At 43.1% G+C, this 26050-nt stretch overlaps 2 protein-coding genes across 4 annotated transcripts in view; one reads left to right on the top strand and one right to left on the bottom strand.

Annotated features, from left to right (window-relative positions):
- Nucleotides 1–25867, top strand: part of LRP2BP (LRP2 binding protein) — a 28799-nt gene extending 2932 nt beyond the window's left edge. For 2 of the 3 annotated variants that reach the window (XM_084758969.1, XM_084758970.1), the window contains exons 2-10: nt 5758–5847; nt 7925–8045; nt 9420–9532; nt 10296–10409; nt 17363–17505; nt 17584–17689; nt 20074–20297; nt 22761–22935; nt 24849–25867. In XM_084758969.1, the coding sequence (XP_084615095.1) occupies nt 5803–5847; nt 7925–8045; nt 9420–9532; nt 10296–10409; nt 17363–17505; nt 17584–17689; nt 20074–20297; nt 22761–22935; nt 24849–24914 (1107 nt within the window). In that variant the 5' untranslated portion in view covers nt 5758–5802 and the 3' untranslated portion in view covers nt 24915–25867. Of the gene's footprint in view, nt 1–5757; nt 5848–7245; nt 7676–7924; nt 8046–9419; nt 9533–10295; nt 10410–17362; nt 17506–17583; nt 17690–20073; nt 20298–22760; nt 22936–24848 lie in introns of those variants that run through there. The other variant, XM_084758971.1, reaches the window with a different exon arrangement.
- SNX25 (sorting nexin 25) overlaps nt 13526–26050 on the bottom strand; it is a 133655-nt gene continuing 121130 nt past the window's right edge. The window contains exon 20 of the transcript XR_014774924.1: nt 13526–14102. The gene's annotated coding sequence lies outside the window, so the exon portion shown is untranslated. The remainder of the gene's footprint in view (nt 14103–26050) is intronic.

Here is a 26050-nt window from a genome sequence, read left to right on the forward strand (position 1 = left end):
ACACACACACACACACATACACACACATACACATACACACACACACACATACACACACACACACACACATACACACACACATACACATACACACACACACACATACACACACACACATACACACACTGTCTTAGTTATTTTTCTACTTCTGTAAAGCAACAACATGACCAAGGCAACTTACAGAAGAAAATGCTTATTGGGTTATTATAGTTTCAGAGGGTTACAATCTATGGCCAACATGGCAGGAAGCAGATAGGCAGGGCTCTGGAGCAGTAGCTGTGAGCGTATATTGTTATTCACAAGAAAGAGATACACTGGGAATGTAGTGGGACTTCTCAAAGTTTTAAAACCTAACCCCAGTGACACACTTCCTCCAACAAAGTTACACCAAATAGTTCCACCAAATATATGAGCCTATGGGGGCATTCTCATTAACACATGCACATATGTACACTCGCAACCACCCACACGAACATGTACACACAAATAAACAAATGATAGGGGGAAATAATTCTACACTTTCTCATGGGTACTTCTTTGACAGCAACAGAATCATGCATCAGCCCATGACACTTATAAACTCGCAAAGCTCACCACTGCCTATAAACTGCTTCAGCATACATGAGAAGAGTAGGATATAGTCACATTTTATGTGTTCAAAGTTAAAATGTAGCTGGTATGCTTATGTATTATTTGATTAATCCTTATTTAACTGACTGTCAGTCCTATTAATATATCAGAGGGCATTTCCTGCAATTATAACATATCCTGTTTCTTTCATCTAAACATAACAGGTCATCGAGGTGGCTCAGTGGGTAAACGTGCTCACTACCAAGCTTGCGAACCTGAGCTCAAACCTTGGGATCTACATGGTAGAAGGAGAGAGACTGCGTTAGCAACTTGTCCTCTGCCCTCCAAACACATATGCACACGCACACACACACACACACACACACACACACACACACACACACTGTGAAAAAATTTAAAATGCTAATCTATTTTAAATATTTAACATAACTTGAAATAGTTTCTTATTAAACATTCCAGTATATTGAAATATTAACATCCTATTCAAATTACCTTCTGGGTCTAGGAGAAAAATATAGTATTGATCTTACTAGTCAAATAATAGTTAAACGAAATGAATAACAATGCGATGAGTGGTGTAAAGATAAGTTCTGCTCAAAGTATTACTAAGTATATTGTCTCGGCACTTTAAATAACACACGTTTTTAAAGTAAGCAGTCGAATTTCCACCCTTAACATAATTTCAAAAGTTGTCTTATAAATCTGAGTTTGGTTTGTTCTTGTTTTTTTTGTTTTGTTTGTCTTGTTTTGTTTTGTTTTGTTTTGTTTTGTTTTGTTTGGATAGCGTCTCTATAGTTAGATCACCCAAGATCTCCTGCCTTTTCCTTCTGAATGTTGAGAGTACAAAAGAACCTAAAGGCCTCACAGTAAATCGTTTTAATCATTAAATTATCTTATGCAGGTATAATTGACAATGTATACTTCTGAGAAACTTAGACTTTTGCAAAAAAAAAAATTCATTGCAATTATGCACAGAAATTACCTGTATCTAGCTGTTTTTAGACCTTGATGAAATTCTGTCTCTAACTCAAAGGAACTGGAAAGTAGAGCATTCTTTAAAAAAAAAATCACCTAAGTATTTAGAATTTCTAAAGTTATGTTTTATTACAGAGGTAGTCACAGCGTAGTCACAGCATCACACGCTGGCCACTGTCATCTGTTTAGAGATGCGTAGTTAGATTAGAATCCTAGCTCGTTACTGCCTAACACTGCAGCCATCCTGAAATTTTACTGTACTCAGAGACAGGCAGAGAGAAGGCAGGAAACAGAATTGTTTTTGAAAGGAGGTGCAATTTAAAAAATATTGGTAGGTTTTTCTGTCTTGTATTTGTTCTTGTATTCTTTGTTCGATCTTATGCGTGCATTTTCTTTGTTTTTCTTGGGGCTACTAAGAATTAAATTTTAAAAGGGGAAGTAGAGAGAAAGGAGGAGTTCTTGTTTAACTTTTTTACTTTAACTTATTTAACTTGTGGTGTAGAAAAATAATATCACAATATGACAAGATATGTTGGAAGGAATTTTTTTTAACTCCTTTAGAGTTTCTGCATTCCACTGTTAACCGTTCCGGTTGTGATACCCAGGCGAGAGGTGATGGACAGCAATTTTACATATTTAAGGTCCATGCTAACTGAACTTCTGTCTACTAAAATACAGAACAGGAAGGTAGACTGGGTAGGTACATAAGAAACAGGGCCGGGGGCAAGGGGGGCGTGGGGAGAGAGAGAGGAAAAGGAAAGGAGGGAGAGAACAAGGGAGAAAGCAATGATGGGAGGGAGGGAAGGAGGGAGGGAGGAAGAGCGGCCAGCAGTAACATACACTTAAGCTAAGATCCAAAGTGGCCTATGCCATCCACCTTTAAAACGCTCTCAACCCTTCCACCGGCTGAGAAGCTTAGCTCAGGAGGGAACATTTTAGATTGAAACTGGAACCCTGAGAATAGCAGCTCCTCTTCTCTGCCCCTTCCCTAATTTCAAATAAAGATACTTCCTTTTCCTCTCTGTCTTGCTGTAAAACTGCTATCTGTGATTTCTCTGAGAAAGACTCCCCTTCCCCAGAAAACTAAAGACAACTAGAGTGACCGGGCGGTCACCTGTCAATCATCTCAGGACCTGGGGCAGGGACAAGCAACCTTGTGGGTCTCACATGATTGTTTTCTAGATGGTTGAATTTCCCCCACTTGATGTGTTCTTCATAGTCACTAAGACATCAGATCCATTTAAATTTTTGCTGCTTCAGATTTTTGTCACTTTTTTTTATGATTGTTCCTGTTGTTAACTGTTGCCACACTTGGAGGGCGAGGAACAATTTTCCATATAAAAATTTTATTCATGTATTTACTACATGATCGCTAAAAGTAAATCATCTCTCCAGTGCATATTCATAACAATAGTATGAGCTTTCCTGTATGAACTTTTCTATATATTCTATATATAGCCACTAAATTATATGCTTATCTGTTTACCATTGGGTGTTGAAGGAAATCCACCCAAGAAAGGAGCTAATAACAGCTCAGTGGCAGAGCCGAATATGTGAGGCTCTAGGTTTAATCCCCAATGTAAAAGGGCAGAAATAAGGGGGCTAAAAATAGAAAGCAAAATTCCCCATGGTGCAGACAGACCCAGACTGCTTTAAGCCTGACTCAGTGGTTTGTGCTGCCTCATATGTACAATTAGAGCCCAAATGGAAATAGTTACCATTGGTGCCTCACCTCACATGGCTAGACCTGCGAGGAAACACTTCCTCCAATTAATGAGCTGTTTCCTTAAACTCTGTTCACATATGACCCTACTCAAATGGCTCTGGAGGCAAAGCCAGGTGTCTTTTCTTTACTGTCATAAAAAGGCCCCCATTCCCTTTAAGTGACACAATTCTGTCTGTAAGGATTCACCCACTGTCTTTCTGTCTATACTTTCTATTATAACTTTTCTATCAATTTTGGTCTGGGAAAAACTTTTGCATCCACACCTTGGGCTCATTGTACCCGCTACAACACCCAATACTGAACACACAAAAGGACCTGGCAGCCCTAACTGGCCAACACAGGTGTCCAAACAGGAACTGGCTAAACGAAAGACAGCATGGATGAAGCAGACAAATGCTATTTTTGCAGTTGCAGTTAAGGCTTTTGGATATATCTTTCTTCATCAGTTTCATTGCTCACACAATACTAGGTAAACTGGAGAAAAAGGAAAACCCTAATTGGCCTTCAGTGAATCTTACCATAGCCTAGTGGGTTGTTATAGACATCGTTATGCCTACTTTTCCTTTCCTATTCCAGAGAATGATGCAAACTTGCCACACCTGAACGGGGGGACATGGGAGCACGTTCTCTCACTTTAAGTAAACAAATGGGCTCTTTTGGAAAGGAAAGGAGAGGAGAGGAGAGGGGAGGGAAGGGGAGGGGAGGGGAGGGGGAGAGAGGGAAGGGGAGGGGGAGAGAGGGAAGGGAAGGGAAAAGAAGGGGAGGGGAGGGAAGGGAAGGGAAGGGAAGGGAAGGGAAGGGAAGGGAAGAGACTCACTGCCTGTTTCAATATTGTCTTGAGATTGCAGTGGCGATGGTTTTCTCTAATTTTCTCTCATATGTGAATAGATTGCGTTTTCAGTTGATACAGGACTGTTCCTAGCTTGTCTCATGGATACTGGCGGAAGACCAGACTCCTGGGTCAGAGACAGCCGACTGTATTGCTCACTGTAAATGCAGTAGCCAGGGTTGTCAGCATATCTGAGCCAGCTCTGCAGCCTACCCTGTCCCCCGGTTGTCAGAGGGGTGATTCAGAAGGCACAACCCCCGTGGCTGGTGATAAACCCAGAAGACTGCACTATGCGAGGAAGCACACTAAGCTAGAGCGATGCAATGCTTGTTAGGGAAGCAAGCCTGCCCTTTGCCCTTTAAGGTTACTAATTAAAAACCCTTGCTCAAGGAAGACAGAGCCTTGCATTCTTCATACATTCAGCAAGAACATGCAGGGGCGCCCCACATGGGTTGCCTCTTTTAATAACGCAGTCATCTAAGTGGTTTGTCTGCCAGACTCATGGCTAAGGACAAATCTATGAAAAAAGGTGGTGTTAGCTATTGTCAGCATTCTGAGCAGCCGATTTCAGAAGCATAGACTTTGTGGGCATTCATTGATAACATATACTTTGAAAAGAACCTGTGAGTTTATTTATTTATCTACTTATTTATTTACTTATTATGTGCTTATGCACAAGCAAAGAAGTCAGAATGAAGAGCAGAGGAATGGGTAAAGAGGACCTGAGGAAGGTCCTCTCTAAAAGCGCTAAGTTTGAACTGCCCTCTTCTAGCAGTCCTGCCTGCTAGAAATCAGAGCAGTTTTGACCCGTAAGAAATTAGCCTTGTTAGAGACAGCCTCATGACTCTGGGGACCATGAACAGGTCTTTGGGTGGGAGGGGGAGGGAAGATTTTTAGGTATTATTTTTTTTTTTCTCCAAGTATCTTGTCACAACACCGATTGAAGCAAACAACACTTGTTGCCACGTCACCCAAAAGCGGTGTTTTCACTCTGCCCCTTCTTGACGGCTCAGTGGGTCACCAGCAAAAAGGCCCATGGAGTGCTTTTAAAAGGGGGACATTTGTAAGTATTATGAGAATATTAAGAGAGTTAGATTAAAGTCAAAAAGTAAGGAAGATGGCTGCTATGAGCAGCATGGGGCAGGGGACCAAGCTTTCATAGAAAATCCCCACACTGAGGTGATGGGCTGGCTTCCTTCTTATCTTCAGAGAGTGGGCCTTGCTTTTCTCCTCCAAGATACACTTGTGTTCACAGCATGGGTTGTCAGGTCTCTGTCTGCAGGGTAGAGATGATGTGACACTGATTTCTAAAGACTGCAGAGCCAGTCTCTCAGAACGGCCACCTCCTTAAAGTGGAAGGCTCACACTCCTAACACGTCGTAAAAGTTGTATTTGCTTGACTTTCTCTTTAAGAGATAGAACAAAATTAATGCATGGGTGGGTAGGGTACCTTTGAGATGAGGTAACCCACCTCCCCTGCTCTGAGAGTGCTCTCGTGTATTCAGTGGAGCTCAAAATGCTCTCCATTTCATCAAGTCTTTCAGGAATCCGCACTTAGAAAACATCTCAAAAAAGAAAAAAACCCAAATATGACATTTAGTAGGGGCTCAACAAATCCTCCTTTCTTGTTTTTCAGACCCTCTGAAATACTTCTTTCTAAGCCACTAAAACAACAGAAATCATGTGCAGTCTTACAGCCAGAGAAGACAATGTGAGCTTAAATGAGGTAAGGTTTTATTTGGTTTTATTTATGATGCCCTGTCTTGAATTTTCCAAGGTTTCTCAACCTGTGGGTCTCAACCCCCTTGGGGGTCACTTATCAAAGAGCCTGTGTATTAGATATTTACATTATGATTCATAACAGTACCAAAACTAGAGTTACAAAATAGCAATGAAATCTTTTCTTTTCTTTTTTTTTTTTTAATGTTAGGTCACTACAACATGAAGAACTGTATTAAAGGGTCACAGCATTACGAAGGTTGAGAACAGCTGCTCTAAACCTTTTTTAATGTCCTCAGTGAAATAAAAGCCATTCAGGCTGGAGAGACGGCTCAGAGGTTAAAAGCACTGACTGCTCTTGTAGAAGTCCTGAGTTCAGTTCCCAGCCACCACATGGTAGCTCACAGCCATCTATAATGTGATCTAATGCCCTCTGCTGGCCTGCAGGTGTACATGCAGGCAGAGCACTACACATTAAAAAACAAAAAACAAAAAACCAAACGACTTCTCACGCGGTTTGTGAATGGTGTTTGACAGTGTGCTGTCATTCTATTTGGATTGTTTTCTTCTATATATCTTATACATATTGCTGCGCTCATTAGGAATTTTACATTCTTTAGTGGAAACTTAGATTTTTAAATGCACATAATCCAATTACTTTATTTTTTAAAGATTTACTTTCATGTGTATGTGTGTCTGCATGCATGTATGTCACTTGTGTGCGGGTGCCAGCAGAGGCCAGAAGAGTGTGGTCACTCCCTAGAGTTGGAGCTACAGGTGATTGTGACCCACTCAAGGTGGCTTATGCAAACCAAACTCAGATCCTTTGGAAGCACTTTGCTTTTTTTTTTAATTACTTACTTTTTTATTTCATGTGTATGAGTGTTTGCCTGCATGTATGTATGTGCACCACATGTGTGTCTAGTGCCTGAATGAACCAGAAAAGAGCATCCAGACCCCTGGAACTAGGGTCGCAGACGGTTGTGAGATGCCATGTGGTTGGCTGGGAACTAAGCCATGGTGTTCTTAACTGCGGAGCCATCTCTTCAATCCTGTAACCGTTAACTTTGGTCGTGGACAGGGTCTCACTCTGTAGACCAGGCTATCCTTGAACTAACAGAGATCCGATCCGACGGCCTCAGCCTCCTGAATGCTGGAATTAGACATTTAGCCACCGAGCTGAGCCCATTAACTTTGTATAACAAGGAAAAGATGCTTTAAAATCGCTTTATTTCAAACTACAGATAAAGAAACTAGCTCTTAATTAACTCCTCCCAACACAGACATTTCAGTGAATTTTTCTTTTTCTAACTTAGTAAACCATTTCTCTTTTTTTTTTTTTTTTGAGTCCCACTCTCCTCTAATGAAGCAGCTTATTGCCTAAAACAGTCCCCTGTACGTATGTAAACACAACTTTCCAATCACACAAAGTTTCTCTTAAGAACTTCTGTAGACCACCAATCAGAGACCATGCCTGGGAGCTGGCTCCTGATTGGTGGAAGGAAGTTGAAGCACTAGAATGTCTAAGAGCCCAGAATAAAAACAGAAAGAAAGAATAAAAGCATAGCAACAACAGCGTGTGCTGTCCTCACTACCCTCAGCCTAGGCCAACCTGGACTCCTTCATCCCAAATGAGGTGGCCTCTACATTTTATATGAAGGCTCTGACTTACCAAACAGCGGTGATCCATCTGGTAACATGGCAATCCGATACAGACCGGAAAAGAAAACTGAGCAGCACAGCTAAAATACAGTGTATTCCCAGGCAAAACAGACAAGTGCTTTCCTCCGAAATGGACTGTTCATTCCGCTAAAGAGCAACAGAAAGTCCCCCAGGTGACAGCAACCTTGTCTGTGCGCAGTGTCATTTGTTGCCGCTGAGTGGCAGCACTTGTGACTGAATGACTGGGCTCCAGTGTGAACCCACAGCCAGACCCGAACTGTTGCCACCTCCGGGTCCGGTGGCCAGGCAATGTGTGGCAGATGCTTCTATGATGGGTTCCAACTAGGAGTGAGGTCTCCCTTTTTGTGCGTTTTCTGGAAGAAGAAATTGTAATCACAGTATGTGTTCTCTTTCGTTTACAGGATCCACATTGTGGAAACAGGATGAAACTGACCTGTGAGAAGTTGCCCCAGAACCCTTTCTCTCTGTCTCAGTATGCTGCTAAAAAACAAAAATTCTTCCAATGGAAGATGGAAAAGCCGGGTACAAATCTGAATATTTAATCTTTGCTCGGAAAATGTCTTGACTCAAATTCCATGTATGTTAGAATAGACAAGGAAACACACACACACACACACACACACACACACACACACACACACACACCATCGGTTTCCGGGAGGTAGTTAATGTTACACTCTTTTGTGGCTTTGCTGGGGTTTAGTAACCTTCTTACGCAGACAGCACACCGACCCTGGGAGAGTGGCGCAATTCGAGCCTGATTATGATTTCCACCCTCAGGATTTAAAGATAGGCTTCTAAAACAGGGAAGCCAGATGTTGCTTCCCTCGGAGTGCCATGCTGTGGATAGTTAAGGCTATTTTTATATACGCTTTCAAACCTAAACAGGAGGTGGTCAGCTCCTTTGATTAGTAGTTCTACGTATGGCTCAAGCTAAGAGTTTAGCTCACCCACAAGACAGCTTTGCCCAATGTGTGCAGAGACTGCATTCAAGTACTTACCGGGCCTGAACAGTGGTCCCAAACCCCATACACAGCTCTTGACTGTGCTGCTGTGTTATGTGCTGTGTTATGAGAGAGAGAGAGAGAGAGAGAGAGAGAGAGAGAGAGAGAGAGAGAGAGAGAAGAGTGTGGTGTGTGTGTGTGTGTGTGTGAGAGAGAGAGAGAGAGAGAGAGAGAGAGAGAGAGAGAGAGAGAGAGGAGAGAGTGTGTGTGTGTGTGTGAGAGAGAGAGAGAGATAGAGAGAGACAGAGAGAGAGAGAGACAGAGAGAGAGGGAGGGAGAGAGGAGAGAGAGAGGGAGAGGGAGAGAGAGAGACAGAGAGAGAGGAGAGAGAGAGAGAAGAGAAGGAGAGAGAGAGAGAGAGGGAGAGAGGAGAGAGAGAGGAGAGTGTGTGTGGTGTGTGTGTGTGTGTGTGAGAGAGAGAGAGAGAGAGAGAGAGAGAGAGAGAGAGAGAGAGACAGAGACAGAGAGAGAGAAGAGAGAGAGAGAAGAGAGAGAGAGAGAGGAGAGAGAGGAGAGAGAGAGACAGAAAGAGAGAGAGAGGGAGGGAGAGAGGAGAGAGAGAGACAGAGAGAGAGAAGAGAGAGAGAGAAGAGAGAGAGAAGAGAGGGAGAGAGAGAGAGAGGAGAGAGACAGAGAGAGAGAGGGAGGGAGAGAGGAGAGAGAGGGAGAGAGAGAGAGAGACAGAGAGGAGAGAGAGAGAGAGAGAGACAGAGAGAGAGAGAGACAGAGAGAGAGAGAGAGGGAGAGAGGAGAGGAGAGAGAAGTTTTAGAAAATGGAAGTTGGAAAGAAACCGATATTAACAGCATCTAATGAGTTCTATGTTACATACGGTTTCCAGAGAGAACGTACACATTATATAGTTAACACCATTTTTACCCTTCTGAACCTCAGATTATTACTGCCACGCTAATTTGGTGGATACAGCACTGCAGTTCCTGAAAGAAAGAATAAGGAGAGGCGATGCTATGGCGTATTTTCTAAGGGGTCAACTCTATTTTGAAGAGGTACCATTTTTGGTCTTTTTTTTTTTTTTTAATCCTTGCATTGTTAGGACTTGATTGTTGGGATTCTTGGCGTAGTAGTGGAGCAATTGCACGGCATAGACAAGGCCCTGGGTTCCACTCCCAGCATCACACACAAGAAGCAGAGATAGAAGATGGTCACAGAAAACTTGCAACTTTCCCACATGGTTATGCCAGAGAAACTCTGAAATCACCCAGGCTGTGGTCGCAGCCTTAGGTATGGCACACAGACACAAGATGGAGGAGAGAGCTGACAGTAATTGATGTCCCTGATTATCTGGGGTGAGAAGTAGCTTTTCATCAATCTGTACAGCACAAGGAGACCGTTTCCTTATTTACGCACGTTATGGTGGTGCAGCTTGGTGGGTAGACGCAAGAAGACTTCTGTGTGCTAGTATGGCGGCTCCAGTGATAGAGCTGCAATTACTCGTCAGACTCCAAAGGAGCAACCCCAATCTCTCAGGAGCCTGTCAGCACCCCTAAGTTATTAGTCATAGGTTCTGTTCTCTCTCATCTTTTGATATTGGTACCCTCACTTCCTCTACAAATAAATATCTTCTGAAGCCTCCTTGGCTTGTACAGCCTCTCTGAGATGGCACAGCCTGATCGACGGCTTTAGACATTGTCTTCTCGGTTGGAGCCATCAGTTCCAGCATGTTACTCGTTAACTGTGTATCCATTAGGTGCTTCAGTTTGGGGTTACTTTAAGCACATAATAAAATGGAATCTTCCCTGGGCCTTTCAGGGCTGGTATGAAGAAGCCTTGGCGCAGTTTGAAGAGATCCAGGAGAAGGACCATCAGGCAATTTATCAGCTAGGAGTAATGTACTATGACGGGTTAGGGACCGCCGCCAATGCCGTAAGTCAGTGTTTTGTCCGTAGTGTTAAAGGTTTCACTGTCAGTGGATTATTAGATACAATCAAACTGTGTTTTTTAAATCTCTGATTTTACATCTTAATATCTAATTTTCTGATATTTTAATTACTGTTAGCATCACTGTACACATGCAGAAAAGATGGAGTTAATTTCTTTTGGTCCCTTCCCGTTTTGTCCGCACCCCATCCCCACCCTCACCCCACCCCCACCCCCGTCAGCACCAAACCTAAGCCAGCAGCTTTGTCCCAGGACTAGATTCAACTCTCAGAAACAAGGAGCCTCTATTTATTTGAACTTGAGTGAACACCTCCAAACTATCACAGAAAGGCTCAGTTTTTCCTTTGAATTCCTCCTCCATATGTACAACAAGGAGTGACCCTCAGGAAAGGCTGCCATATTGAAGGGGCCACTATAGTTTTGTCCACATGGTGGGCAAGTCTAGTGAAATAAACACCCAATGTCACGTAGGACCGGTTAATCTCTCCTGGAAAACACAGTCTGGGAAAGAGCAAGCGCTCAGTTTCTCCTTCTGAGCATGGTTCTCGTTATTCACAGCACGCCCTTCTGTATGTTTCCTGACAAGACTATAGCTACCCCATCAACTCTCACATTAGGAATTTTGCATTAAATTTACATTTAAGGAATTTTTAACGGGGAAAAAATAGTACAGATGTCCATAGTTTTAAATTTTGAGAGGCCAAAGTTGGAAGTAAGCACTGCATATGGGGAAAGATTTGATAATCTTGCCTGACAAATTACATTGTCAGTTTGCCATAGAATTTCTCAGTTGCACAATGTGAGCCTTTAAGAGTCATTTGTGAGCTTCTGTAATTCACCACAAAAAAATATTTCTTGCTATCATTAGCTCTCACCATGCTGTTGAAAATATTTCCCTTAAAAAAAAAAGGTTACAAAACTATACAAATGTGGATAGAGTGTAGAAAATAAGAATTGAATCACTTCAAATTCCACCATCAAATGTGAATTCTTATTATTGTTACACCATTATGATACAGGGACTGATATGATGACACAGAATATGTTTATTGACAGAGGACTCCCAAAATTCTGTTTTGGTGTGAGACAGGATTTCTCTATGTAGCCTTGGCTGTCCTAGATCAGGATGGCTTGGAACTCACAGAGATCCACCTGCCTCTGTCTCCCAAGTTCTGGGATTGAAGGCGTATGCTACCATGACAAGCTCAAAATTCTTAGGTTAAAAAAAATTGATATCGGTCAGCAAAATGCCTAAGTGGATAAAGGTGCTTGCTGAGCAAGACAGACAGCCTGTGTTCAATCCCTGGGCGTCATGATAAAGAAGAGAACTAAATCACAAAAGCTGTCCTTTGCCTCCATCTATACATGCACCATGGCATGTGTGTGTCCACACTAAATTTTTAATTTAAAAATATTAAAAATTAAAAACATTAAGATGAAAGTGATAGTAAAGTCCTATGTTAAAGTTTTCTGTGTATTTTATAAGCAATCTATTCATAACAAAATATATGACAAAGCATATCTTGGTTATATACATTATGCAACTCTGTATAAGGATCCTGAGCATCCTTGACTTTGGCACTCATGAAGATTTTGAAACTAATCACTAAGGATGACAAAGAATAACTGTGTATGTGCACTACAAGTGTATGCATGTCTATGCACATACATATAAACAGTAACACATACATATATTATATACATAAACACTTTCAAAAATCATACAATATATACCAAATTGTAATATTTTCGCTATAATAATTTTACATGCCCCTTCTTGCTAGTGAACATAATTTATATCATTACCTTCACTATAATCAGTTGCTCGTCAATAATAATTTAAAACATATGTGTGTTATCTTGTTGAAGACAAAGGGTAAATAAACTGAATTTTGGAGATCATTATTACAATTTTGACTTTCTCACACCAATTGCTCCAGGAGGAAGGGCTGGAGTGGTTAAGAGCGTGTACTGCACCTGATAGAGAACCCAGGTTCAGTTACCAGCAGCTTGAGCACCACACTCACATGTGACCATACAGACAGACAGACAGACAGACACACACACACACACACACACACACACACACACACACGGTTTAAAATAAAAAAATAATTTTAAAAAGATAAACAAACGGGCTGGAGAGATGGCTCAGTGGTTAAGTGCACTGGTTGCTCTTCCAGAGGCCCTGGGTTTAATTCTCAGCACCCACATGGCAGCTCACAACTGTCTGTGACTCCAGTTGCAGGGGATCTGATGCCCTCTTCTGGTCTCTGAGGGTACCAGGCATGCGTGTGGTACACAGAAATGAATTCAGTCACAACACACACACACACACACACACACACATAATCTTAAAACAAAAAGCTGAATGACGTAAACAGACTCTGAAAGATCCGTCTCTACTTCAGCACCAGGAGCACTTACTACGCAGCCCATGAGTTGTGTACTTACCACTGTGGACTGCACACACTGATTTTGTTGGCTTAGCGATTTATTTACTAGGTCTTTAATGCCTAAACATCACAGATGATGTCAAAACAGGTGGAGGTGCTGCACAGTCAGAGATGAGAAGGAAAGGGACTGGCAGTCCTGGGGAAGACAATCAGTGGCGCTCAATGTCGTGGACTAAGATAGACACCTGTGCCCGATACAAAGGTGCAGGCAGGGAGGTTCCATCAAGCAGTTGACACAAACTGAACCTTTCTGCTTTGAAAAGCGTAGAAGGAATGGGTGCATGTAGACAAAGGAAGCCACCTGAGCCAGGTTAGGAGACGTCCTTTGACAGCTGACATCTAGCTTCTCCAGTCAAGGCAGCATATCAGCTAAAATAATCACGGACAATATGGGTAGCCAACAATTGCCCATTAACAGTTGCTTGAAAACCATACATAGGAGACTGGGCTCAAGCACGGCTCTCGGCCTCCATGGAACATCCTAACTGCCTAAGGCAGTTTCCAGTTCATGTGCCTGATGCTGTTAATTTAACGGTATGACCTAATAAATGTTTATTATTAGGCTTATAATTATTATGGCGGTATTATGTCACCCACTTTTGCAATCAGTAAAGACACAGGCACCTGACGTATTTTAGAATAGCCCATTCTCACCTGGGCAAGGCAGACATCACCTCCTAAGCTGTCTTCATTTACATCCCAGCGCCCATCCCGTGCCATCTGCTTCTAACAATTTCTGTCTGGGCTACCTCCCTTATATAATCCCAAAGTACTTGCTAAGGCTGTTCATCTGGGCCGTTTCTGTCATGTGGGACTTCAGAGTTCCTCCTCTGGGCCCATGTGGCTCTGTTCTACCCCATGGTGATGTCCTTTCTTCTTCCTCCTCCTGTCCATCTGCTTCTCTTTCCCAAAATCCTCTCTGCCCCAAAAGCCCACAGCTTTCCTCTATGCCTACCTTCCTCTGGCCTTGCCCATGTATTGGGTTTCTTTATTAGTCCAACAGGCAGGCAAGGTTAAGTGGCAATACTTGGGGTACATGACAGTCTGCAGTAAAAATTTGGGGAGGGGGCAAGCAACTAACAAATACAAAGCACCAGACCATACTCCACCATGTGCCCATCAAAGCCCACAGTCTACATTAAATCGCTGAAGTCAGGGGCTGGGCGTTTAGCTCAGGAATGGAGCTGCTGGCCTGTGTGGCGTTCTACTTCTCTTCCCGGCTCTGCAAAAAAAAGAGCAAAGTAAAACTAAGGTCAGAAATGCAAATAGACACCCTCCCTTCATTAACTTTGTATGATCTTCAAATAGTAAGGCAGCTTTTAGGGAACAGGATTAAAATCCACTCCCTTACCAAGAAGAGACTTGATACCCTATGAGCATATACAGGGGGAGGAGGTCCCCTCAGTCACAGTCCTAGGGGAGGGGAGTAAGGGGAAAATGGGAGGGAGGGAGGAATGAGAGGATACAAGGGAGGGGGTAACCATTGAGATGTAATATGAATGAATTAATAAAATAAAATTTAAAAAATAAATAATTTTTAAAAAAGAAAAAAAAACCCAAGTAACTCTTTAAAAAAAAATCCACTCCCGGAAACATTTGAGCAAAATTAATCACCAATAAGATGAAACTGTTACACCTATTTACTCACTGACTGATTCAGGCATTTTTTGCCTCTAGAAAAACAAGGTTGTCAAGTGATTCTGTTCTCCCTTGACTTCTTGGACTTACTAAGTAGCATTGTGTCCAACACAGGGAAGACCGAATGCATTGTACTTTATTCAGCTGGTTTCTTTGACCTACTAGGTTTTCAAGGACATTATTTTTATATCAACATTGAATTGTTACAAAACCCAATGTGCTTTTAAAGAATGGTATCAGGGTATCAGAATGTTTCTGCTGACAAACCTCAGGGTTTGAATTCACTCCCTGGGACCTACATGGTAGAAGGAGAGAGCTGACTCCCAAGTTGGCTTTTGACCTACACACACACACACACACACACACACACACACACACCATGACATGTGCTCAACCTCCCCCACATATGTACATGCATGCATGCATATATACATACACACACTAAATAAATTAAATATATAATATAAAATATAATGTAAAAGATGGTTTAAAGTGTCAACATGTTGAGGCTCTTATGTTTACTGCCATCTCATGCACTTCTTCGGTATTTTATTAGCATTGAGGTAACAAGATATCAGTCAGTTTGCTAGCAAGGCCAGCCAAGATTTAGTAGAACAGAAGACCTACCAGAGGGATTCTGGGTGAGGTGGCTGTCCCTCCATGAAGCAAGCTGATGCCGTAACATAGTCATCATACAGTCACACATGCAACTTTCCGTGTCTTTCGCTAGCATGAAACCATTTCCAAGAACTGGTTTTATCCTTTCTAACTCAGTGCTCCCTGTTTACGTTTAAATCATAACAAGGCTGACACATTATAAAAGTTACAGGGCCATTTAATGTGAGATTTAGAAGTAGGTATTAAGAAAGTTACAATAATAGTGAGGACATCTTTCTAAAACCTTTGAAAGATTCACATCTATCCAAAAAGAATTGATGAAAGAGGGAACAATTTAAACTAATCAGAGAAAAAATAAGCCCCAGACTGCACTCTGCTCCTCGTTCACCTCTGCTGCCATCCATGAAGGATTGCTTCCCGCCTGAGCTGTCGCAGGGTTCTTCAAAACCTTACCAACTCCCTTCTGCCCTGCTCTTGCCTCTTTCTATGTGTTCTCTTTCTACTTTCTTTTCCTCTGAAAGACAAGTAGGTTGGTCCCATTTCCTCCCACAGAGCATCATTGTCAACTCTTCATTAATCCTCCTATTATTGGTAGCTGATGGGATGTTTTCTTCTTAGAAGTTGGCTGTAGTTGTACTGTAAAATAGCAGTCTTTATTTTCTCATAGCTTTAGTGGCTACTTAATGATTTGTCTTCTGTTTAACTTATTTATCCCTCACTGAGACACAAGCTTCACAAATCAGGAGGCTTGTCTATCTTGTTCATTGCAATATACCCAGGTATCAGATCTATATAGTAGACTCAGTGAGTATCTGACCTTGCGGTCCCATCATAGACTCATCGAGTATCTTCCAGGTGACTTGGAGTCATATTTTCTATGATCTCCAAAACAATCATCTGTGACAGTTAAAGTTACCAACTAAACTCAAGGCTCCCAACAGTCCTCCTCTGGTGCTGAGTTCAGCTCTAGTCTCAGGGGCCTGAGCTTCGGGCCGTCTGCTAAGTCCTCCTACCCCCAGGGGGAGCAGTCAGGCCAAAAGAACAAACTCAGGCCCATGGGAGGGGTTGAAACGCTAGGTACCGGCTGAGAGAACAAAGGGCATTGCATTGACACTGTGATCATAGAACTCCATTCGAAGGAGTCACATTCAGTGACGACAAGGGAACAAAAGAGAGAAATTGAGACAAACATTTTTGTTTCGGAGATTCAGAAATACCTTGACACTATGAGGTGTGGGTCAGGAAGGAAGCCACCCAAAGCTAGGAATTCATTAACTTGGTTTAGGTAACACAAATCACTTTTGAAGAGCAGCAAGGCCATTGAATGGACACAGTTTCTGGCCTGGAAAAACTAAAGGGGCAGATTCTGAGCCAAGGGAAACTGACTGAGGAATTGTCCCCTGAGGTGGCTTTTCTGGGCTTTCTGTGGGAATGCCTTAGTGGTGCTCTTTATTTTGACCTTTCAAAAAGATTTTATTTTTAGGTGTGTGTGTGTGTGCGTGTGCGTGTGTGTGTGTGTGTGTGTATGTATGTGTGTGTGTGTGTGTGTGCACGCGTGTGCGCATGTGTGTGCAGGTGCCTGTGGAGGTCAGAAGGGAGCAGTGGACATCATGGAGCTGGAGTTACAGGTAGTGATGAGTCTACCTGGGTGCTGGGAATCAAACTAGAGTCTTCTGCTGCTAAACCAGCACAGTGTACACACACACACACACACACACACACACACACACACACACACACACATCCCGCATCACACATGAAGAGAGTCAGAAAACTCCCCTTCCACTATGTGGGTTCTGGGGACCAAACTCAGCTTTACTCAAGGGGCATGTTTTGTCACTTTTACTTAGAATGACAGTTATGTAACTGTGCAGATGTCAAGTACTAAAGGGAACACTCGGTGAGAGGGAGGCTGAGAGAAGAGAGTGTACAGTGTTCACTCCACGGTGCAGAGCTCCTGGGAAGCCTCAACAGCGCTTACTCTTTACAACCCCTCCTCCCTTGTCTTCATCCTTGAAAATCCAGTGCAAAGATATCCTAAGTGTAAATCTGGGATTTGTACACACTGTGTTAACCTTGAACTATAGTCTACATATACTATATACTATATACTATACTATATATATACTATATACTATAAGAAGAAAGACGTGCAGTCTGAGCAAAACTAAAAACTAGCGTCTTTTGTTTGTTTGTTTGTTTGTTTATTCTTTTCCTTTGTGGAAGGAAAAAGGAGTGGACTATATGAAGAAAATCCTTGATTCCCCATGCCCCCAAACAGTGCACTTAAAATTCGCCGCTGCTTACAACCTTGGAAGAGCTTACTTTGAAGGGAGAGGCGTGAAACGGTCCGATGAGGAAGCAGAGAGGTAACCTTCCCTGGAACTAAGAGTTTGTGCTACTAAACAGCTGGCACAAAGAGTAACTTCCCTTGTTCTCTCTCTTAGACTGTGGCTGTTCGCTGCGGACAATGGAAACCCAAAAGCGAGTGTGAAGGCGCAGAGTATCCTAGGACTGTATTACTCAATGCAGGAGCCGAAGCAACTAGAAAAGGTACTTCCTGCTGCCCCACTGAAAGACTGTGCTTATTTTGGTACTGGCAAGGCGAACACCCTAATGCTGAACCTCATCTCTGCCTTCTTTCTTTTAACGCTAGCACCACATCGAGGTTAGTAATTGTTTCCCCAGTTCTTTTCAGAGAAGTCCTGGTGGAGGAAGTCTGTAGGCCTGGCTACCTCTTACATTTCCTAAAGAACGTAAAGGAAGCTCACACTGGGATCTTGTGTTAGACTTTCCGTCACCCACCGTGACAGATATTTGACATTTGACTTCCTTCTCATCTCACTGAGGCCAGGAAGGGGGGGGGGAGAGAGAGAGAGAGAGAGAGAGAGAGAGAGAGAGAGAGAGAGAGAGAGAGAGAGAGAGAGAGGGAGGGAGGGAGGAGAGGAAGAGAGAGAGAGGAGGGGGGGAGGATGTAGGTGGGTTTCCCCCCCTCCCTTCTGTTGTCCCATCCAGGCCCTGATCCTATTGAATGGTGTTAGGCCCACCCTCTCTTTTTTTTTTTTTTTTTTGGTTTTTTTGAGACAGGGTTTCTCTGTGTAGCCTTGGCTGTCCTGGACTCGCTTTGTAGACCAGGCTGGCCTTGAACTCACAGCGATCCGCCTGCCTCTGCCTCCCGAGTGCTGGGATTAAAGGCGTGCGCCACCACGCCCGGCTCGGCCCACCCTCTCTTAATCTCCTTCAGAAACTCCTCACCTGCATACCCAGAAGTGTGCTTCATTGTCTCTCAGAATTTCTCAGCCTAATCAAATTGACAGTCAAGATTAATCATCCCAAATCTTGGAGCTCAGCTCAAACCTCTCCCGGATGGACAGCCCTTGCCTTGCCCGCTTTTACCAAAGGAGACTATGGATGTGAGAATCTGTTGCTAGAAAGGGTCCCATGAATAAAGCACAACACTGCAAAAGCTAAAAGAAGATTTTATTCCTGAAATAATAATGACCAGAATTGTTTAAGCATGACTAGAGTCCTTTGATTTCAGGAAGTATTAAATGGCACTGGTGAGTAAAACACACCAGGAACTAAAAGTTAAAACTGCTGTATTTCTGTCAAAATATAGTCCCATGACAATAATTAGAAGGAAATTCTACAATGAAAAGATGTAGGGCTGAGTCTTATCGGTCAGTGAAGGGTTAATGGCAAATTCGTAAGAGCCAGGCCACAGCTAGGAATGTTCCTCAGACATCCACTTAGATATGCTTTCTTTAAATGCGGTTCAGTGTTAGGTCATGTGATGGTTAATCAGGATGTAGAATTACTGAGCAGCAGCAAAGCCTCTGTGCTTATGTGGGCGGTGCTACCCTTAGTCCAGGCTCTCAGACCAGGTAAGAAACAAGAAAGCTGGGCCGGTGGAATCACTCAGCTTAGGTGTGCTTGCCACCAAGCCTGGCCATCAGAGCTTGATCCTCAGAACCCACATGATAAATGAGAGAATCGACTCGAAAAGTAAATAAAACTGAACACTCTTGCTGAGCAAGCCGTTCATCTCTCTGTCTCTGTCTTCTACTGAGGTTGCAGTGTGATTGGCCATCTCAACTTCCTGCCTTGGTGACTGCCCCGCATGGTGGGCTTGTACCCCTCTCAAACTATGAGCCAGAAAAATTATATTCTCTTGAATACCTGCTTCCTGTCAGGCATTTGGCCACAGCAATGGGGGAAGTAACAAATACAAACGACCTAAATTGCCTTTGATCTTGGTAGCCAGCGCCTGCTGAGATCCAGCCAGGACTCTCCTGTGGTTTGAATATGAGAGGATGCCACAGATTCCTAGGTCTGAACATTTGTTCCCAGCTGGTGGCACTGTGCTGGAAAGTTGTGGGATCTTTAGGAGGCAGAGCCTCCCTGGAGGAAATGGAAGGAGGCAGAGCTTGAGGGTTTTTGTTTTTTTTTTTAAAGCCTACCCACCCTCCTCTGCTTCTGTACTGTGCAGGCACTGTGAGCAGCCCATCACCTCCTGTTCCTATTGGCACACCTTCCCTGCTGTGAGGGAAGGAACAATAAGCCAAAACGAACCCATCAGCAGGCTTTTGGTCATAGCAACAGGAAAGCACACACAAGCTCTAGCTTTCCCTTAGCGTTGGTGGAGATCTTGTGAGCGCGCCTCCTTGCAGGTGTAAACCTTCCCGTAGCTCCTAGTTTTCACCTCCTTCTCCTTTGCCCTGCGAGACTTGCAGAGCTTGAGACCCCAGACAGCTGACCTTCCTCTGAAACTCTCCTTGGACTTTGAAGCCCATGTACATACAGTCAAGGACATTCCTGTAGAACTAGTTCCTGGAGACATAGCCAATACTTACACAATTATACTTAGAATTTTTTCTTTCTAGAACTCCCTCATACTTTCATCCTGCCGATAATAAAATGAAATTGTGACTTCTCAGGCATTTTTCTGGCATTCGGAAGCTTGTGGCAACGGAAATCTGGAGTCCCAGGGTGCACTTGGTCTCATGTACTTTTACGGACAGGGAATCCGCCAGGACATGGAAGCGGCCCTGCACTGCCTACGGGAGGCAGCTGAACGAGGGAACGTCTACGCCCAGGGCATTCTTGTGGAATATTACTACAAGAGGAAGTTTTTCACCAAGTGTGTTGCGTTTTCCAAAAGGTGACTGGCTTACTTCATTCTGTGTTGCTTCCTCGCGACCGCTGAGGGGTGGTTTATAATGAATAGAAAATTTTCTCCCATTTCTGTAGCCTAGAAGTCTGAGATCAGGGTGCTGACAAGTTCAGACGGATGGTAAAGCCTGCGTTCTCTCTGCGTTCAGATGGATACTGTGTCCCCACAAGCAGGATTTCGACGGGAAAGTTTCTCTTGCCAGCAAAGGCTGTGTACAGCCTTTTATTCAAGAGCCTTAATCTCACAAACGAGGGTGCCCTTGTGACCTAAACACTTCTTAATCTTGGGACACTGGTAACACATGAATGTTGCAGGGGACATATTCATGCTACAGTAATGTTTGAATAACAAGGTAGAGATAATTTCTTGATGTTCTTGGTATTATCTTGGCATTAACTACTTGGTGTTCTATGCCAGATTTGTCCAACAATACTTTCTGTAGCATTGAAATGACAGCTCCTCCATGACCTTAAATGCTCCAGTGCCACTGAGGACTGACATTCTAAATTAGTTAAATTTTAAGTGAGTAGCCAGTATGGCTAGTTATGATCATATTTGAAAGTACAATTCTGTACCTTCAGGATTTCAGCGCTATTAGCTGAAGTGGGTTTCTCAGTGTAAACTGATACATTAGAATGTGTATTAAGGAGTCTTAATCGCTTCCTATATTCATAGCTGAAGTAAAGCTTCACGACCATAAAGTGATGGTTTTGGTCAAAGACCCAAATGTTTTACAAATTCTTCGAAGAGTTTTCTGGGTCCATAAGACTCTACCCTGTTTCCTACATATACTTATCCATGCTGTACAAAAGCAGTAACAGAGCAGGGGGAAAAAAAACCAGTCCGGGGTACTCTAGAGTGGCCACCAGACTATGGGTATGTTGATCTATGCCCCAGTCAGGCTCCCAACCCCATCCCAGAGAATGACAGAGACTAAGAGAAGATAAAAGCGAGAGAGAGAGAGAGAGAGAGAGAGAGAGAGAGAGAGAGAGAGAGAGAGAGAGAGAGAAAAGAGAGAGAGTTCTTCCCCTCTCCTCCTGGGCATCTCACCTTCCAGGCAGCAGGCCATCGAAGGAGCCACGTCCAGCACTCCCAGCAAGTGCCCATCCTGGCTAGGATTCTACACAGCTCTTAACATTTTTCTTACACTGATTTGTTGGCTGTGAGTGTGCACACACCACAGCATGCTTGTGAAGCTCAGAGAGCCCCATGAGGGAGTTGCTTGGATCCTTCCACTGTGTGGGTCCTGAGGGCTAAACTCAGTTCATCAGGTTTGGTGGTAAGTGCCGTGGTCTGCTGAGCTATCAAGCCTGAACCTACCTTTAAAATCTTTAGAACCTTGAATCATTTTCCGTATTCTGATCCCCCCTAACATTGTAGCTGACATGAAGTTGACTACATCTCCTTCTCACACAAGTCGGCATATGTATGTATAGTTTGCTAAGGCTAGCATTTTTAATTGCAGATTTTTTGAAGATAAGTATGTTAGCTTCTTAGAATGTTAAAGTGGCCTATGTGATGACTATCTAGACTTAAGATTGATGTTTCAGTGTATGATCCAAGGGTTGCCATATTTTTGTTGGTTGGTTGGGTTTTTTGTTGTTGTCTTGGGTTTTTGTTTTTTGCTTTTTGAGGCAGGGTTTCTCTATGTAGCCTTGGCTGTCCTGGACTCACTTTGTAGATCAGGCTGGCCTCAAACTCACAGAGATCTGCCTGCCTCTGCCTCCCTGAGTCCTGGGATTACAGGCCCATGCCACTGCACCTAGCAGGTTGCCGTGTTTTACAGAAGTTTGGATCCTAGGCCCCTGGCTAGGGACAGTGAGGACATGCAGAAAAGACAGACACCTCAACAGCAGAAGTACAGTAAAGCTGGGATTGAGTGGGTTCTGCCACCACCCCGGCCTGTCATTCTGGTTGGAGATCTCTGTAGGGAGAAGGCTCCAGATGTCACATGTGGGAGGAGGAAGCTGCAGTTCTCAGTCTCTGCACACACAGAGCAGCTCTCCATAAACACTCATCCTTGGACTCCTGAGAAAAACCTTTGCCATGCGTCTTCAGCCTGGCCCAGATGGGTTACCAATCATCCCATGGGTCCGAGTTCCTGACATGGCTGTGCCCAGGTTAAAATACACAGTCCCTGAGGACTTCCTGTGCTCCCTGCACAAGGGAGTATAGAATTCTTTTTTATCCTGTACTTAATTTATCCACAAGAAGATAATTACACTTATGATATTAATGACATGGTTTTCCCTATGAGCATTTCCACAGAGAAGCTGTGATCTAGCTTACTCGTCCTGCTATTAGTAGACAGTGTCCCATTAACTTCACCACCGCAAACTTGTCCAAAGGGTAGGGCCGTCACTGTGAGCACAGAGGCTCTACAGGTTGTTCTGTGAAAACATGAACCATTGCTGGTGTCCTTTTGAATTTCACAATCTCGCATCCCTTCAGGATAGCGGACTATGATGAAGTGCACGACATCCCCGTGATAGCCCACGTCACAGACTGTCTCCCGGAGTTTATCAGCAAAGGCATGGCCATGGCGTCTTTCTATTATGCGCGGTGTCTCCAGCTTGGCTTGGGCATTATGAAAGATGAAGCAGCTGCCAAACACTATTATTCTAAGGTAAGTTTGGGGACAAAACGGAAATTTACCTCCCTCCAAACCACTGTCGTCTCCTTGAGAGTGGAACTGCTCTCTGGTGAGGTTTTCTAACCTCTGTGCAGACAACTTGTCTATGGTGAGCCTGTGCAGATTGCACGTGGACCTAGTAGATTCTTATCAGCATAATTAAGCTCAGATGATAAAAAGTCTCATTTGGTGTAAATTTTTCTCCTTAAATCTACTGCCACCTGCAGCTAAAGGCCTATCATTGCCCTTAGGGCCTAAATGTTTGAGTCTTCACGTGAAAAAAAAATTTTGAACCTGTATCTAGTAAATTTTCATTCTAATATTGTCATTAAATGAAGGTTTTTAAGTAATACCCCCATGACAAAGTTTCATGAGTGCGAGGTAATCCTCTCACTCTCACATTTTAATCCATATGGTCACTTTCAGATCTAAGACTTTTGGGTGGGGCTGGGGAGCCACTGTAAAAGTAACTGCAGTGAATTAAAAAGACAGACAGACAGACAGGTAGGAAGGAAGGAAGGAAAGAAACTGGTCATGCCTTAGGTCAGTGATGTTCATGAACACAAGTTAAAATGGCACCATGATTAACTCTGTATGCCATTCTTTGGACATATGTCTTGCTGTGTAGCCCAGGCTGGTCTGGAACTCATGGAAATCCTGCCACTGTGAGCCCTGAAGATTCTAGAACTAGAGGCTAGTGCCAGACCTTATTTCAGAAGAGTTAATTCATAGTCTGTAGGTGTGGGATAGCACCATTACCTGCCAAAGCTCTCTAGTGTGCACACGAGTTTAGAAACACTGAATTATAGTACTTTAAACACATTTCCAAAGTTACAAATACAACTGATGTCTGTGGTATTTGCCACCATGTCATTCTTGTCATGTGAGTAATGACCATGAACACCTAACTTTGCTATAAATGCCTTCTGACACCTCCAAAACCAATCTAATCCCATGCTCTAGAATATTCATAGTATGCTTTGTAGATAAGCATGGGAGAAAATCTAGTTTAGAATGACCTGATATTTGGTATAAACACCCTGAAAAATCAGTAAACCAAAAGCAACACTAGAATGGTTTTCCACCTATAGGGAGATAATAGCCCCGTTACTGTGCACTAATGCTGCAGGCAGAGCCAGTACCCAGTTAGGCTGTCCTACACTACAGAAGATGCTGGTGACGTGGAGACAGTGAAGAGGAGCAGCTAGTGAGGTTGTGTGAGGGAGGCAGTGAGAGATAAACACGAGAAGACCCTGATGGTGGTGGTCACTTCACTGAGCTGAGAGTGTCCTGCACAAAGGAACTGTGGCCAAGAGTGAGGGGAGCTGGAGCTACACCACAGGTAGGGCAGTAAAGATGGCAGAACCCCTGGCCAGGGCTCATGCCTGGTTGCAGCTCACCAAGCTCCTTATACTTGGCTCCTTAGGCGTCTATAAGTGTTGTGTATTCTAGAACCCACCATGTTTCTAAAGTTATGCCGGGAAACTTGGACTTAACATGAAGGAGACCTTTTTGATTTCACTGTCTCCGAAACAAATACAAACATCTTCTCCTGGAAGATCACAGCTAAGCAACCTGGGTAAGACCAATGTCGTGGTGCTGAAGAGACAACATCTGCTCAGAATGGCACCTGGTGTTCCTGCCAAACCCTTGACATTCTAGAATCATGCACCTTATGACCTAGGCACGCTAAAACTATATTATTTTAAAATAAAAGTATTGTAGATTCCGCTTACATAATAATGTAACAGCTTGAGACCAGACGTTGTTGATGTCTACTTCCTGTTTTAATAATTCTTTTTTTAAATTTTAATTTAAAATATGTGTATATTGTTTGTCTGTTTTCAAAGACAAGAGACCCAAACAATAAGAATGTATCAAATGCCTGCCTCTCTTCTCTCTTCCAGGCGTGCCGCCTGAACCCTGCAGTAACAGATGAACTTCACTCCTTACTTATTCGTCAAAGAATTTAGACCACAAAGCATTTCAACAAAGACCATCAATTCTTATCTGAAACAACGTGTGTGTTTCCAGCAGCTACATCTGTTATTTTCTGAGCCTCTATTACATTACCCAGGGTGTTTTACAGAAATGCTACCTTCATTCTTACATTTGTATTCTGTAATTTTATTACAAACAAAAACTTAAAGGCCAATCAGATTGCTGGGGACAGTCCCCGGAGACCCCCCCTCAATCTGTAGAGTGGCCTGGCCTGTACTGAGTTTTACAGCATGACAAAAGCAAAGTACCCCCTTGCCTTGTTAAATGCAGTGTCTGGGATGACAAAGTACAGATTGCGTTTTATGATTTCTAAAGCACACATGCTGCCAACTTACTTTAAAACATAATTTGAAAGTTTAACTCTTTATATTTTCTTTAGCATTTGTTTGAGTTTATGAGTTTTGCTAATTTAAAATGTATTTAGTATTGAATTTTTTTTCACAAAATTAAGTGAAGGCCAAAGAAAATCTAAAGATTTGACTTTCAAATCCTTTTGGGAGAAATTGTATAGTGTTCGTATAACTTATTGGAAGATTCTTACAGATAATTGGCTAATTTGTAAATTTTTAAAAATGGATTTAAGAAATTATTTAGGTTCACCTTCCCCAAATGTTCCCTCAAAGCTCTCAAATCAATGAATGAAACCAGTATGACCCCCTCAATAAATATGAGAATTACAGCAATCTGCTTTTGTTTGTATTCATGTTCTACATTTTTTGGTAAGTCTTAGAAACATTTCAATAAAGTTAAAATATGAGAACAAATTCATAAAAATCATTAACCTAAGAACTACATCTAAATATTGTTTGGTAATCTAGCCTGGGAAAGCTTACTTATGAAAATATTAGTTTTTATAAGTAATGTTTTAAGTTATCACAAAAAGAAATGGATTTCATCATGACGTCTTCATACCTGCATCACTATTGTCTCACTCCTCCTCCTCTATGACCCCCCCCCGTAGCTCCTTTCCCTCCCCCCCCCGTAGTTCCTTTCCCTCCCCTCCCCCGTAGCTCCTTTCCCTCCCCCCCCCGTAGCTCCTTTCCCTCCCCTCCCCCGTAGTTCCTTTCCCTCCCCCCCCCGTAGCTCCTTTCCCTCCCCTCCCCCGTAG

The sequence above is a fragment of the Acomys minous genome, assembly GCF_964271855.1.
Source record: "Acomys minous genome assembly, chromosome: 15".
NCBI lineage: Eukaryota > Metazoa > Chordata > Mammalia > Rodentia > Muridae > Acomys > Acomys minous.